Here is a 15,430-nt window from a genome sequence, read left to right on the forward strand (position 1 = left end):
GGAATCTTGTGCAGCTCGAAGCAGGAGACAGCTTTTAGGTGACCGTGAAAGCAACAGTGTTCAAAAAAAATGAGGGTTGGGGCAAGAACACAAAGAGGAGCTGGTTGTCGAGCTGATTTCAGCACAGGAAGAGCCTCGGTTGCCTTTAAACCACAGAGACCACGGTTCTTCTAATACTCAGTCTGTAGACTGGCTTTGCGAGCTGGTAGAACATGAACCTTTCAGGTTCCTTGAGAATGTGGCCGTGGCCCGAGATTTGAGGAACCAGACCTTTCGGAACACAGGGCGTGTTCTCTCTAAGCAAAGTGTCTAGCATTTGTTCTTTTCAATGTTCATTAAATGTTTATTTACAGTCTGAAGTTAGTGCTGAGGCGAGGGAACATAATTACCTCAACATGAATTCTCAGACAAATGTTAGGCTCATGATTAATTAATTACCCTCACATTAGCACCTGTTCCTTCTACTCTGCATGAAGGAGAACTGGGAAAGAATAAAGGGGACCAGAGGCAGAAGGTTGGCCAAGACGGAAGTTAACAGGTGGTTGAAGGAAGGCAGGATGAGAGGAAGTGGCCGGTGAGGAAGCTGGGCAGTGGGACCTGTAGGGAGTAACAGCTCAGGAAGGAGGAAGAGGTGGCCACGTGGTCTCGGACAGGGACCCCGGACTGGGCCTGGAGATGAGTGCACGTTGTAGGGAAAGGTGCTAGGGAGAGGGAATAAAGCAGAAACTGGAGGGGTAGGAGGGGTGGGGCCAGGGCCTTACCCCAGGTGGTGCATTGCCTCTCTTTCCTCAGGGACAAATGGGAACGCAGGGGATGGGGTGGGGATGGTAATTCAGAGCAACTTGCTCAGAAGAGGATGGCCTTGCCCGTGTCAGTGCTGGAGGAGAGGCCGCCTGCCCCCTGCTGGCACATGGTGAGCTGGTTCAGTGAGCGAATGGACAGAACCTGGAGTCGGGCGGAAAAGCCTTCTCCCTGGTCTCAGGCCCTCCGTTTCCCTCCATCACCCCAGCCGGTTCTTGAGTCTCTTAGGCTAAGGACTGGGTGGCAGACCCCAGGGAAGGCTTTCTCTGGGTGCAGTGGGGTTAGGTTCTCACAGACCTCGGGCAAAGGGGAGAAACGTGGAATTCGGAACCAGCCCTGTACCGGGGAGCTGAGAGACTGATCTCAGTTTCTAAAGGAGTCTCCTTCTACATTTGTTCTTTTTAAAAAACATTTTATTTATTTGTTTGTAGAGAGGGGAAAGGAGGGAGGGAAACATCGATGTGGGAGAGACACACATCAGGACACAGGTCTGACCCTCCAGCTGCCCGGTCAGGTTTCACAGAGCGCTCAGCGCACATGCTCTGGGCAGCCTTCTCGTGGGAACCCATTTGGTATGAACATTGGGTATGAACAACCCAGGCGACGCTTCCAAGAACGTGTTTAGAAAGCCTGTTAAGGAAATTAGTGAGGGCTGTGTCTTAAGGCGTTCCTGTTTTTTAAATACAGACACTTGACCACGTGAATTGTGATGTATCGTACACACTAAGGTGGACTAGGGGCCTTGGAGGTGGCCGTGTGGCTGTGCCTTCCCGGGAACCCCAGGACATTTGTTCCATCTTTGGAACAAATGAAGCCCCTCTCAGTGGGGCCTGAGGTGCATATGCCAAGGGTATTTGAAGACTTCTCTGTCGTTTTCTTCTTCCTTTGACGCTGATCAGTTTTCAAGAGCTGTGAAGCTCTCGGTAGACTCCTCGAGTTCAAAATCAGTGAAGTTCAGACCATCTTTCACAATTAAAAAAAAAACACTCATGGTCAGTGTCGCCCAGTATTCGTCTATATATTGGCTCTTTTTTACCTAGCATTCTAGGTTCTGGAAAGAATTCTTTCCATTCTGTGGAAAGTCAAGGGTAGGTCTGCACCCTGGCTGCATGTGAAATTCTTGGGGGTGCAGTGAGACCTGGGTGCCAGTCACTTTTTTTTAATTTAAATACTTTACTTGTTTATGCTATTACAGTTGGCCCGGTTTTTCTCCCTTGGCTCCCCTCCATCCAGCCGGGCACAGTAACTTTTACAGCCGCATCCCAGCCTGCAAGCAGAGGGAGCGCTGAGGGTTTGTAGGACTCAGCGTGGGGGCCAGGCTGCCCCATCTGGCAGATTTTCCGGGAGCCTTCCTGTTCCTTCTTTCAGTGCTCCCGCACAGGGCTGGGGGCACCGGACGCGGACTGGATATGTAATTTCTTTCTGTGTTGCACCATATGAATCCTGAGGCTGGCTCCTCTGGCCTTGGAGCCGCACTGAGCTTCTGAGCCGCTCTCCTTTAGAATTAGAGAACCCAGACCGGGTATAGAAAGCAAGGTCATTACAATACATTTGCAGTGCAATAAAGAGCAAATGACAAAAAATGCACGTTACAAAAGACCGTTGGTTTTTTGTTTTTTTTTTGCCCGAGGTGTGTGAGAACCTGAGGTGTGTGAGAACCCATCTCGTCTGCTTCCAGGATTGGCGGTTGTGAAGGCAGGAGGCTGGTGGGGAGGCTGATGCGTGGGGGATGCGGGGCCTTGTCCCTGGGCACTGTGATGCACGGGGGTGCCTCACCTCTCTCCCGAGGTGTAGACTGCAGCTCGCAGGGCTGCGGAATGACTGACTTGATAAACACGTTGCTTCAGGTTTTTATTGTGTCATTTCGTGAGATTCTGACAGCTATCCTGAATAGTGTGGTGTTGAGGGCGAAGAAGACACATGTGGCTTTGAGTGACGTCAGCGGTTCTGTGATCTGGTGCTGGTGACTGTCCGAGGGGCAGCGGGGCTGAGAAGGGAGACTCAGCTCAGGGCTGCCGGAGTGGACGCCAAGGGCCGGAGACAACCTGGCTGGCTCTCCCTGTGGTGCCGGGCCACCTGCGGCTGCTGGGAGCAGCCTGGTGTGGAATTCCGTCTGGTCCTGTGTCTTGGTCTTTCTGTTGGAAGCACCATCGGTTTTCAGCCTGAAAGTGGCTTCCTGGTCAGGGACGGTGATAGTAGGCTTGCTCTACCCGAGTCCTTTCCTCTCCCTCCCGGCTTGTCCCAGGAGCCTCACAGTGGCCCCTCGCTCACCTCTTTGAGTGGCCTGATGACGAAACCAGCTCGGTCACCCATAACGCACTCGAGTCAAGGGGAGGGGCACCGCTGATCCCTCTGTATGCCTAGTACACGCCTTTCATACACTGTGACGTGTGTCTGCACAGGGGCCCTCTCAGGTGGGAGGCGTGTGTGGTGGGTCTCAAAGGCCGATGTGTTGAGCCTCACCTTGTGTTCTGAGCGAGCTCGCCCTCTGTGTTGGGCTCTGCGTGTGACTGTGAATGTGCAACGTATTTTTCATGCTAGAAACCCGGTATTGTAGAAGGGAAATTGCAGTGAGGAGGAGTGATTCCAGCCGAGGTCACAGGTGTGTAAATTTGGTCCCCGGCAGGTAGGTCTTTATGCTCTCTAGGGCTCCGGGGGGTAGAAAAGTTGACCCTTTTCTATGGATCTCCGTGGGTGTGGGCTAAACTGATTTTACAGCTATGACTTTGAGTTACCTGACTTTTTGTTTTAAAGCATCAAACTGACTTTCACCAGGGGCCACATCAGACTTGTGGTTGCCTTCAAAGGACCGAATGTAATTTTAGGACTGTATACATGTAACTAGTCCTTAACTAGGAGCAATGAACTTGGCATAGCTGCTGGGTAGAAACAAGGTGCCTGACCAGATGAAACAAGCTGGAGGGCCGGATTCAGCCCGAGGGCCTTGTGTCTGCCACCTGTGGTTTAAGGGTGCGGTGATGTAGGTGTCAGCTTATTTGGAAATCAGGGAAAGGAAAGCGCAGGAATGAAAAGGGATTTTGGGACCCGGTAAACAGCCCAGTTTGACTCAGCATTCTTCCCACATTGGTGCTGTCGCTCCACTTGGGGGTAGGACTCCCCACTCCACAGGCCTCAGGCTCCCCTGGGGTGCAGGCAGGGCGGGGTCAGGACATGTGGCTGTTGGGGGCCGGATTCCAGCAGATGGTCTTTCAACACGTATGTGGTCAACAACCTCTCCATGGAAGGGGGTAAACTGATGTTTTCTCAGGAGAAACAGTACACCTCTCTAAGTTCGAAATGAGAAATTTATTATGTGAAATTTATTACAGGTTTTCCAAGCCAGACAGCTGCTTGGAGGCATATTAAATGATTTAAAATTTAGAGAGTCAAACCAATCACTCAGTCCTGGGCAGTAGCATTCTGCATGCACACCCGAGTTGCAGAGCGGAGTCTGCCTGCGCCCGCACACTTGCCGGGTCTCTCCTCGGGTGGGTCCCCATGTTTGGGGGGGGTAAGCGGTGAGAGGGGATGAGCGGTGTCTCCTCTGGCAGGGAGTGCCCTGCACCGTGTGCTCAACAGGGACGGGCCGCGCTGGCTGGAGAAGGGAACCCCAGGTGAATCGGCTGGCATTTCTACTTTCCCAAGGACGTTTAGTCCCTTTCCACGGAGTGCCTACCAGAAAGCTGCTTGGCTCCCTAACCGGCCTGCGGTTGCAGACTTGCAGGAAACAGGTCGAAACCCACAGGGCAGCGTTCTCCCCTCGGCACCACTGAACTTGGATGACTTTTTGTTCTGGAGGCCGTCTGGTACATTGTGGGGAGTTAGCAGCGCCCCTAGCCTTTACTCATCGGTAACACCCTCCCACACACAGCTGTGGCAAACAGAAACGTCTCCAGGTATTGCCAGACGTCCTTGAGGAGCAAAGGTTTTTCTCCTGAGAATCCTGCTTGACGAGAACAGTGGCAGCAGGGCTGGTAGCGTCTTTGTGGGTGTTGAAGCCCCGGAAGGCCCTCGTCTGCAGAGCAGGGTTGTAGGTGAGTAGCTCCCAGTGAAAATGCGAAAAGGGGGTCTCAGTTTCTAGCCAGACTAAAGCTAAAGCTTTTAAGTGTTTTAATTCCAGAAAGATGTTGGTGATTTTTACTGAGGTGAAGTATTAGAAGACTAGAAATAGCTTCTTGTTCTTTCTTTTTTTTTTTTTAATCAACAGATCAAGGAAGGTTCTGGAAGTGTTCTCTGATATTTTCAGGACATGGGTTTCTGAGTGGGGTCTCTCCCCACTGCTCCCTTTGTGGTTCCCATGAGGTTGGACTCCTGGGGGCCTCACAGCATGTGAGGCCGTTCCTTCACAGGGTGGATGACACGGAGGGCCCCCACGGGGCTGGGGGGGTGCAGCAGATGGAAGTAAGCAGGCAGGAGCACTCCCAGCTTCCTCTGGGCAGGCGACACCGGCACTTGTGTTGAAAATGCACCAAAGTAACGCCATTGGCCTTCGTACACGCAGACCCAGGGAGAGCCGCCAGGACTGGTGGAAAGTGCCTCCGTCAGGGAGGGTGGGAGAGACCGAAGTCAGAAGCAGCCACTCCTGCTGGTGATCAGTGGAGTTTATTAAAGGAAACCCACATACAGGACAAGTCTTGGGTGGCCGCTCAAGGAAATACATGGGTCCTTGAGCTGCTTGACAGGCACCAAAGGATTCCACAGGGCAAAGGGGCAACAGGCACAGGTCCCCCTGCGTGAATGCTAGCAGGCACTCCACCAGGTTGGGACAGAAGCCTGTTGCAGGAATGGGTCCGTTGCAGGAGGTGGGGGAGGGGTGCGACTCACATCAGAATGAACGTCCATTTGGGTGAGACAGCCTGGAAGGGGTTGCACAGAGCCCTCTGGCCTTCCGGCCCAGGTCCGGCTCTCAGGTCCAGCTGCAGCCACATCACGGGACATTCTCTCCTCCACGGTCGGGGGCACAGTAATGGTCCTGGAGCACTGGCTTTCAAGCTGTACTCGCAGCAGCCGATGAAACTTTTCTTCAAATGACACGCAGAAACCCCATGTAAAAGCACAGGTCAGACCCAAGTGTGAAGGCGGGTGGGGGGAGGGGCTGCAGTTGCCCTCGCTCGGCACACCCTGGAGAGGATGCTCCCGGAGAAGGCTGCCCCCAGGGAGGGCACCCCTGCCTTCTCGGCGGCCCGAAAGTAGGTTCATGCTTGGCTGGACAGCCATCTCTTTTCTCCCCCAGCCTGGATTTATCATCTTTCTTCTATTTTAGGTGAAAGTGATTTCAAAACCATAAACCTAGGTGAAGATAATAATGCTATTCTAGTGCTGTGTTATTTTTACTCTCAATCTATGGAAGCAGATTCAGGGCTGAGGAAACACATACCTGCCTATAATATATGCATGTATTTTATATATACATATATATATACATACACACACATATTTATTAGAAGTATTTTGATACATTATTATGAAAAACTTAAATATACAGAAAAACAGAGAAAACAGAACTGTCATCTCCTAAATTTAATGACTGCCATTTTTTTCATATTTGCTTGATACATTTCATTAAACTTCTAATGAATAAGAATTTCAAAAAGCAAACATGTCCACAGTAACAAGGTCTGGGAACATTGTTACCAAAGTCTCCTGTTCCCTATCCTGGCTCATCTCCGGGACTTACGATGCTCCCGGTTTAGTTAATGAAATTAGTTTAGTTTGTGGAGCCTACATGAGGGATACCAGTGGGATGCAACACTTGAGAGTCCCTGCGTCTATTTAGTTTATTCTTCACTCAACAGTAATTTCGGGTGCCTCGCTGTGCCAGGACCTGGGCAGGCAGCGGGGAACAAGGTGAAAGAAACAGCAAGTGTCGCCTCTGCCTGGCTGTCTTTAGAAGTGCAAGCTCTTCCGTTGCTTGTCTGGAGTCTGAGGGAAATGAGTTGTTTGTCTGCCCTCGGGGGAGGGGTGGCTGGTGAGGGAAAGATTGAGGGAAGAGGATGCATTTGGGGGTTTGGGGGAGCTGGCAGAGTGCTTTGTGCACGAAGCTCCCGCAGGCCGGGCATCTCGCATGCATTTGGCACAGCTTCCTGGCCCCAGCACTGCATGGGGCCGCTGGGGGCCGGGGGGGGGGGCGGGGGGCGCGGACAGCCGCAGTGTGGGCAAAGCTGCTAGACAGGCTGCGTGTTCGCTCTCGGCCTTGCAGGGTGGGGGTGGGCTGTGGTGCTGGTGGTCAGAGTGCTTTGTTTTCTGGGAGTTACTACTCTGCTCTTTTCATTAGTCAGCATGTCAAAGGGCATAATGCGTAAGAATCTCACATTAGAGACACGGCCCCCTGGGAGCCCCACGGGCCTCGCAGGCCCCGGCTCCGCTCCTGCCACACCTGCTGTCCTCCCTCAGTCCTCGGAAGAAAGGCTGCGTGGTTTGCTCTTGTCGGAGAAGTGGGACTTCTTGCAGTAGTCCTTAACACATGGAATCGCATGGGGTGTACCTGGGCCTACGTCCAGTCCTCCGTTAGCTGTTTTGTGAAGAAGAGAACTGGAAAAGAAGCAGTGTGAGTGTGGAGGTCTTTGCGATTACAGGACTTTATCGACTAGACCTTACAGCTTGGGCCCTGGCCAGTGTGGCTCAGTTGGTTGGAGCAGCATCCCGGAAACCGAAAGGCTGCGGGTTCGATCCCTTGTCAGGGCACATGTCTTGGTCCCTAGTTGGGGCGCATACAGGAGGCAACCAATCAGTGTTTCTCTCTCACATCGATGCTTATCTCTCCCCCCCCCATACCTTCTTCTTTCTCGAAAACCAATGAAAAAAAATGTCCTCAGATGAGGATTTTTAAAAAATTTGTTTGGGGGAGTGGTGGGAGGAAAATGGAGACAACTGTACTTGAACAACAATAAAAAAGAGAAAAAAATGTTTTTACAAATGAGAGAGCAATCTGACTGCTCTGGGGAGGTGCGGGGGGTAAAGGGATTGAGCAAAAAAGAAAGAACTTACGGACACGGGCAGGAGGGCGTGATTGCAGGGGTGGGATGGAGTCGAAAGATGGTTATGGGAAAATGCAGTAAAAACGTAAAAGTAAAAATATACAGAAAATAAAGTAAATAAATAAAAATAAACTTTAGAGGTTGGTTGATCAATAATCTGTTTTTAAAGATTCTATAGCAAATGTGTTTTCAGGACAGAAAGTAAATTTTGGGAAGCTTCCATTTAGGCTTGGGAATACACGCCCGGTGATTTCTCACCGACAAAGTTTGACATCCGATCACATTTTTAGTGGGTTTCCCTAAGCAGGCAGCGTCCTGGATCATGAACGGCGTGAGTAGGGTGTCGCAAGTCTGAAGGGGCTCCCAGGCACATTCTGCGTGGAGACCCAGGGTCTGGTTTCAGGTGAGGGTCCTGGGGAAGCAGGCAGATCTTCCGCTTGGAGTTTGTGAGTGCTGTCAGAATGAGGGACCATCGTGAATCAGCTTTGCGGCCTCCAGTATGTTGGTGCTGACAGGAAGCGGCAGTGCCCAACGTTGTGCAGTGCCTGGCAGTCCGCCCGTGAACTGTATGGGTGGAGGGAGGTGGTGTGTGGAAGACTTCAGGTTGCTTTTCTCGTCGCTCAACATCCTCTGGGATGGTGGCGTTTCTGCGATGCCTCTCTTCCCTTCCCTCTCTCCCCTTTACAAGCAGGGGGAAGATCTCCTAGGGTGGTCGAATGTTTGCAGTGTGATTGCGTTTCAGAAATGGATTGCAAGGCTGATGCGTGCGTCTCATGGAGGGATGTGTTACAGTGGCCAACAAATGACTCCGCCCCCCTCTTTGGCAGGAAATTACTACGTGTTTACCAGATTACTACAAATGGACCCAGTACCTCTTTATCAAACTCTATGACGCTGGACTGGCCTATCAGAAGGAGGTAAGTTCAAGTTAGCTGTGCTTAAAAGACTTTGTCCATTTCCTCCCTCTTCTTAGAACACATTGTTGTTAGATGAGAAACAAATCAGCCCTGTTTGCACAGCAGCTGTGAAAATGAACACTGCCTCAAGTTCATGACACCCGTCACCGCAGACCCAGGCAGCAGCTACTGCCTGGCTTAGTGGGGCGCCCCCAGGACAGGGCTTGGCCCTTCACCCTCAAGGGCCCAGCCGTCACCGGGTCTGGTGCCTGCTCTGGGACGGAGCAGGAGGTGAAGGAGGGATGCAGGCCTCCCGGGAGGCAGCTCGCTCAGCTCCCCCCCACCTTCCCCCACAGGATGCCACCTCCAGGAATTGCTGCGCTTTGTCTGCTGAGGGGGTGGTGACTTCTTCCTTGCAGGGGCTTGGGAAGACAGAGGTGATGCTGAAACGACTGTCCCAGTGCCTGCACATAGCGGCCCCCCAAGACCTGGAGGTGCTTGTGTGGCAGGAGCTCACTGATGGCAGGCATGACTGAGGCAGTTGCAGGGGGCGGGGTCATAGGGTGGCCTAGAACTGCGCTGTTAACTCTAGCCACTAGTGCATGTGGTGTTGATTTTTGTTTTAAAGATTATATTAATTTTAAGAGAGAGGTGAAGGGAGGGGAAAAGGTGGGGGAAACATCCATGTGCAAGAGAAACATCAATTTGCTGCCTCTCACACACCCCTAACCCAGGCATGTGCCCTGACTGGGAATCGAACCTGTGGTCTTTCAGTGTGCGGGGCAACGCTTAACCCACTGAGCCATGTCGGTCAGGGCCACATTTAAGTTTAAAGTAATTAAGATGAATTAATATGGAAGGTTGGGGTCCTCAGTCATGTGCTGCCAGCTCATATTGGACATCACAGATCTAGAACATGGCCATCATCACAGCACATTCTGGACAACCCTGGTCTAGAAAATTCACAGGTAACAAGTAGAAAAGACGTTCTCCTTCGACCGGAGGGATTTAACGACGTAGAATTACGTTTCCTCTTCTCTGGGTCACATCACGCTGCCTGGTCTTACAGTGAACAGCTCTTACATAATGGTTATGTTTTAAGTTTGCAGTGCTTTAGATTCAATGTAGAGACGAATGCAGAAGGCTCAACTTGAATTTCAGAATCAAAGAAAAGTGCTTTAAACCTTGACAACATAAAAATAGCATAGCTACCCCTGGCCGGTGTAGCTCAGTGGATTGTGTGCTGGCCTGCGAACGGAGAGATCTCCAGCTTGATTCCCAGTCAGGGCACACGCCTGGGTTGTGGGCCGGGGCCCCAGCTGGGGGCGTGTGAGAGGCAACTGATCAATGTATCTTTCTCACACCCATGTTTTTCTCCCTCCCTTCCCCTCTCCCTAAAAATAAATAAATAAAAATTTGAAAAGAATAACACAGCTAGATCTGCAGTGCGGCCTTGTCCCCAGGAGGCACACTGCAGGGCACGCTGGGTGCCATGGCCTCTCCCACTGTGCCCCTCGAGGCTCCGGAAGCTGGTGGTGGTAGCCGTGGGAACGCCCCACCTTCCCTTGGACTCCGTCCAGTTGAGGCCTCTTCCGGATGGAATGGAGCAATATTGATTTTGAGAATTAGATTCTTTAATAAGACCTATGTGGTGTTCCGTAATTAAGCGTGCTTTTGCCAAGAAAAAAAGCTAATAGACTGAGAAAATCAACCCCTAAATCACGTAGGTTACCAGCTGTCTGTAACCTGAAGCCGCCTGACAGTGCACTCAGAAACGGTCTTCGGTGGTAGCAGGGCAGAGCTCGAGGACGAAGAAGCAAGGAAAATGCTGGAGAGGAGCCAAAGGCCTGGGGACAGTGCACTGGCCAGGAGACAAAAGCATGCAATGGAGGGTGTGATCTAGAAGGGGCTGGTGTCCTGTGTGCAGGGCAAGGCCCAGGAGGCAAGGAGGGAGAGAGCCCACGGGAAGAGGAAGATGAGGTGAGAAGGGGTGAGGTGTGGCACAGTAGGCCCTCGGGGGCAGGGCTGTCGTGGGGAGCAGCACTGCTGAGCCCAGAGCAAGGACGGCACTGCCACCAGCACCCACCGTGCAGCCTGTCCTCTCCTGTGCCTCTGAGAGCCCGTTGGTGTTGTGGTCTGCATTTCCAAAATGCTTTCTAAAAGCTTCCGCTACGTCAATCAGACAGGAAAGGTCACTCCTGATGTTTTGCCCTGAACAGTGGGGACATTTTCTCACTTGGCACGTGGCTCACTCTGCGAAGTTGCCTGATAACTTCTGTGGAGCGGGCAATGGAGTGAGTGGGCTGGAGCTCAGTGTGTCTGCAGGGGTTTTAATGGCTTCAGTGTTGATCGAAGGCTGATTTCAAAATTTTACCGGTGAGGCCGTGTCTCACCAGTAGGGCTAGTTAGTGCAGAGGAGCCTGGGGCTGGCTTCAGGCGGTGATGGAGATCACCCATGGCAGCCGGGGACACGACTGCAGGCGGTGAGGTTGTCCAGAAACATCCATGTAGCAAGGCTGTGCTTGCTTGGAAATCGGGTCCATCGGAGCATCTGTTCACACGTGAAATCCAGGACTGTGGTGAAGGGAAGGCCTGGCGCCGAGGGCAGCTGCGCGGTAGAGACCGTTATACCTGAGAAAGGGCTCCGGGGAGCAGCTCCGGGGCTTTGAGGTGCTGCATGTGCTGTGTTCCGCGGGCCTCCGGGGACCCCTGCACCTTGGCCACCCCTGGGCTAACCCCCTGCAGAAACACTGAGCCTGGGCCTCGCTTGTCTGTGCTTGAGATGGAGCCTCATCGTGGGAAGAAAGGAGAGTGGGTTCTCACAGCTGATGCATCTTTGATCTGAGATGCTGTTTGCTTTGGTGTTTTTCCTTTTCCCCAGAGACGTTCACTGGGGGAAAAAATTGCTATTGTGTCTTGCTTTTATTTCTCTTTCATTCAACACCAGAGATTTATTATAATGTGTAAACCTCTTAGGAACACATCCTCCCGATTGCCGTTTGTAACCTGGAGCCGGAGAGAGGCCAGGCCATATGGAAATGTTGATAAGAAAATAAAGTCTTGTTTGTTTTTGCACTCTGCAGTATTGAGTATTGGCTTCTCCCTTATCCTCTGAGGTTCGCAGCGGGTGGGAGGCACAGGTGTGGCCTGTGGGGCTTTTCTCCGCCTCTTTGTGTTTTGTACGGCTTTAGTTCTGTGTGGGTGTTTTCAGGACGGGGAGGGTTGCGGGAGGGCTGCCTCTTGAAAGAAGTTTGCACAACACTAAACCAGACTCGGCTCTTTTTAAGCGGTAACCCTCCCACCCCCTAAGATGAGCAATAATAATAAATGAGGGAATCACCCTTGGTTTCTTAGCCTGAAGTTTTTATGTCTAAGGTACTTTCGTTTCTATTTGATCTCTATTTATTTATGGATTCAAGGCCGTGTGGGGCCTTAGATTGAGGGAGAAAATCATTCCTTGTGCGTCTTTCCCACCCCAGCTCCAGTCCTCATGAGCGTAAACTTTTTGGTGGATACTTTACTTTTCAGTCGTGAGGTCACAGTGCACGGATGGGTCAGCCTGTCCTCTACCCCGACTGTTCTTGTGATTTTTCAATCTGTCTCTGGATCACTAAAGGTCCCGGCAGAAAAGAGAGGGCACCATGGAGAGGAGCCGTGCAATACAGGGCCCTTTTCTGTGCAGAGTTTCTGGACACCTGCAGGGGCAGTCAGGCACCCTGGGTGAGGGGGCGCAGATGGGGAGCAGTTCCCAGAACTGGGAGGGCGGGAGCTGTGGCAAAGAGGGGCCTGCCGGCAGGCACGGAGAGTGCATCCTTGCCCAGCTGGGAGGAAGCTGGTGCTGCTGTCTTCTGAACCTGGGCAGAGGCCAAGGCATACAGGTCAGCTTTGGGGGTGCAGACAAGGGCACGGAGAGGATTGCGGTGGGTGGGGGCGGGGGAGAAGAGATGACATTTAGCATAATCCCTTAATCAGATTTGCTTATTAAAATTAAAATTTAAAAACACTGTTAACACTGGGATATTTTAGCGCCCAAACAGGCCTCTGTGCTTGTTTCCTTCTTTGTACTGAGCTGTAACCAAAGGCAGTAAAGGAATGAGTGTCGACGGCAGAGGTTTTTATTCTAAGGGAGGGTAGATGTGACGCAGAGCTCTATGGAGAGACACTCACAGTGGTTGCCGTTACAGGTTCTCTTGGCCCCATGAAACGATTCACGTGCACCGCAAAGCCTTGTTGACAGGCGACACTGCGGGGTGGGGGTGGGGGGGCCTCAGTCTCTGAGCAGGGATGTAGGGTTTGCGGGCCTCTCCCAGGTGAGAGCCTTGAAGTGACGCTTCCGCACACTCACCGATTGTACCATTTTCTCCCACAAATGGTAACAGGCCTTGGTTAACTGGGACCCGGTGGACCACACGGTGCTCGCCAATGAGCAGGTGGACGAACACGGCTGTTCGTGGCGTTCTGGAGCAAAGGTCGAACAGAAGTACCTCAGACAGTGGTTCATTAAGACAACAGCTTATGCGAAGGTGAGTATCGGCCCGGAGGCTCCCCACCAGTGCCGTGCGTGTTGGCAGCCCCACCAAGGTCCCTCGGGCCCTGGAGAGCCTCATGGGGGTGGGGCTCCAGGAAGGGCTCTTGGAACCCTGGGTGCACAGACAGGAAGCACACGGACCTCAGGTCACTCAGTTCAGGGTGGCCCGTCATCGTTCATATTCAGCCACCGTGCTGCCCTGCAGGCCACAAACCAGACGGCTTTATCCACAATCAGTGAGCAGTCAGGCTAGAATGGAGGTAAGCCTCTCCATCCGTGTGGCTCTAGTAAGACCGTCAGCAAGACAGAGCAGCACTGCAGAAGGCCCAGAGCAGACCACCCAGAAGGAGCGAAGGAGGGCCGGTCTCCGGGAGGGAACGCCCCAGTGAGGGCTCCGGACGTTAACCCTCTTGCGTCACTGATTAACGGCGTCCGCTGGCGTGAATCCCGGGGCCTCAGTTTCCTCATCAGTAAAGGGAGAGGGAGGGACCAGAGAGGTCGTTAAGGTGCTATAACGACCCGTTAAGGTGCTATCTCTCTGGCTCTGTGTGTTCAGAGATCCGCGGCAAAGCCAACCACAGAAAGAGGGGGCTCGCCTAAAATCAGAAGCACCCGCCTGGGCAGCGAGCCTGTTCTGGGAGTGCCAGGGCTGCCCCGTGCGGGGTGTCCTTCGAGCTCCGAGTTTCAGGGTCTGGAATTGAGGGATCGCTCCTCGAAACTCCAGAGAGAGAGATGATTGGATGGAATCGGGACCCTTCTCACAACCATCTCATGATCTGTGTGTTCACTGGCCTCAAACTGGGCACATACAGGGTCTGGGAAGGTAAAAGCATCCCGAAGGCTGCCGGCGACCCACCGTGGTGGTTCTCCCTGTCGTGGTCACNTGCCCCGTGCGGGGTGTCCTTCGAGCTCCGAGTTTCAGGGTCTGGAATTGAGGGATCGCTCCTCGAAACTCCAGAGAGAGAGATGATTGGATGGAATCGGGACCCTTCTCACAACCATCTCATGATCTGTGTGTTCACTGGCCTCAAACTGGGCACATACAGGGTCTGGGAAGGTAAAAGCATCCCGAAGGCTGCCGGCGACCCGCCGTGGTGGTTCTCCCTGCCGTGGTCACTGAAAGAGGGATATCTGTGCCCTCCCGCAGTAACCATTGGCCACACTGTCGGAGTTAGGGCGCCGGACCGAAATGGACTTCGGGTCAGATGTAATACGGCGCTTGGATGCGAAGGAAGCACAGAGTTAAAATACCCTCTGATCGCCACAAAACTGCTGGTTCCAACGGCAGCACCTCAGCTCGCAGCGCCAGCGCCATGTTGGACGTACGACCCCCGAGTTTCTCACTCAGAAGACACCCCTTAAATGAGGCTGTTTTCCCATTATCACCCTATTCAGAATGGAGCTGAGAATAGCACGTAGATTTGGAAAACCACTCATTAGAGCTTGTTAGTACGGTGCCTGCTCCTTTTACATTCCCGGTGAGACGGAGAGACCAGTCGAGGAGGACAAAGCTGAGGGCGTTGCTCTTTGGAACATCCCAGGCAGTGGGAGCCCCTGCCTGCCCACAGTGGTCCGGGTCTGTCACAGGGACGGACTCGGGGCTCCTCATGGTAAAGCCACCTAATTGGCTCTTTGTTCCGACCTCCGCCTCAGGTTGGAAATGTGATAGCCTGACTGAGGGGCGTTATTCTCTAAATTGTCAGCGGTGAGTTCTCAGCTGCTCATCGGAGATGCTAGTTACCATGGTGACTTGCTTGGTGCTTGCTGAACTCCTGTGCAGATTTATTGAAAAATCGGTCTTTGGAGGTCAGCACTTGGTTTGCCCTGAAAACCAGAGGAAGAGGGAGTCGGGGAGGGTGGGGGGTGGGCAGGAATCTGTGTTCACTGCAGGTTCTTGGCTGAGGGCCGCACAAAGCAAGACTCCAGGGGGCTGAGTAGGGAATGATTGCCATGGACTGGGCCGGGGGGAGCACAGAGATACCGGGGCCCTCACTCAGACCTCGGAGCTGTGGCCCAGCCGAAAGTGCGCAGGCGACACCCTGGAGCCACATATTAGACACACAGAGAGTACCCTAGGACTGAGGACATAGACTCCCCTTAATAAATAAAATGAGCCTGATAGCTTCACAAAGGACTTTCAGAACAAAATCCAACACCTTTGAAGGAAGACAGCATCATTCGGACTCCCTGCAAGGTTGGTCTCATCTGTGGTGATCAGCCTGTAATAA

At 52.7% G+C, this 15,430-nt stretch overlaps 1 protein-coding gene across 2 annotated transcripts in view; it reads left to right on the forward strand.

The window, feature by feature from the left end:
• LARS2 (leucyl-tRNA synthetase 2, mitochondrial) overlaps positions 1-15,430 on the forward strand; it is a 117,996-nt gene that overhangs the window by 31,725 nt on the left and 70,841 nt on the right. The window contains exons 6-7 of one of the 2 annotated variants that reach the window (XM_037030392.1): positions 8,606-8,695; positions 13,054-13,197. In XM_037030392.1, the coding sequence (XP_036886287.1) occupies positions 8,606-8,695; positions 13,054-13,197 (234 nt within the window). The remainder of the gene's footprint in view (positions 1-8,605; positions 8,696-13,053; positions 13,198-15,430) is intronic. The other variant, XM_037030393.1, reaches the window with a different exon arrangement.

Source organism: Sturnira hondurensis, unplaced genomic scaffold (genome assembly GCF_014824575.4).
Source record: "Sturnira hondurensis isolate 20B ecotype Veracruz unplaced genomic scaffold, ASM1482457v3 Scaffold0020787, whole genome shotgun sequence".
Lineage (NCBI taxonomy): Eukaryota > Metazoa > Chordata > Mammalia > Chiroptera > Phyllostomidae > Sturnira > Sturnira hondurensis.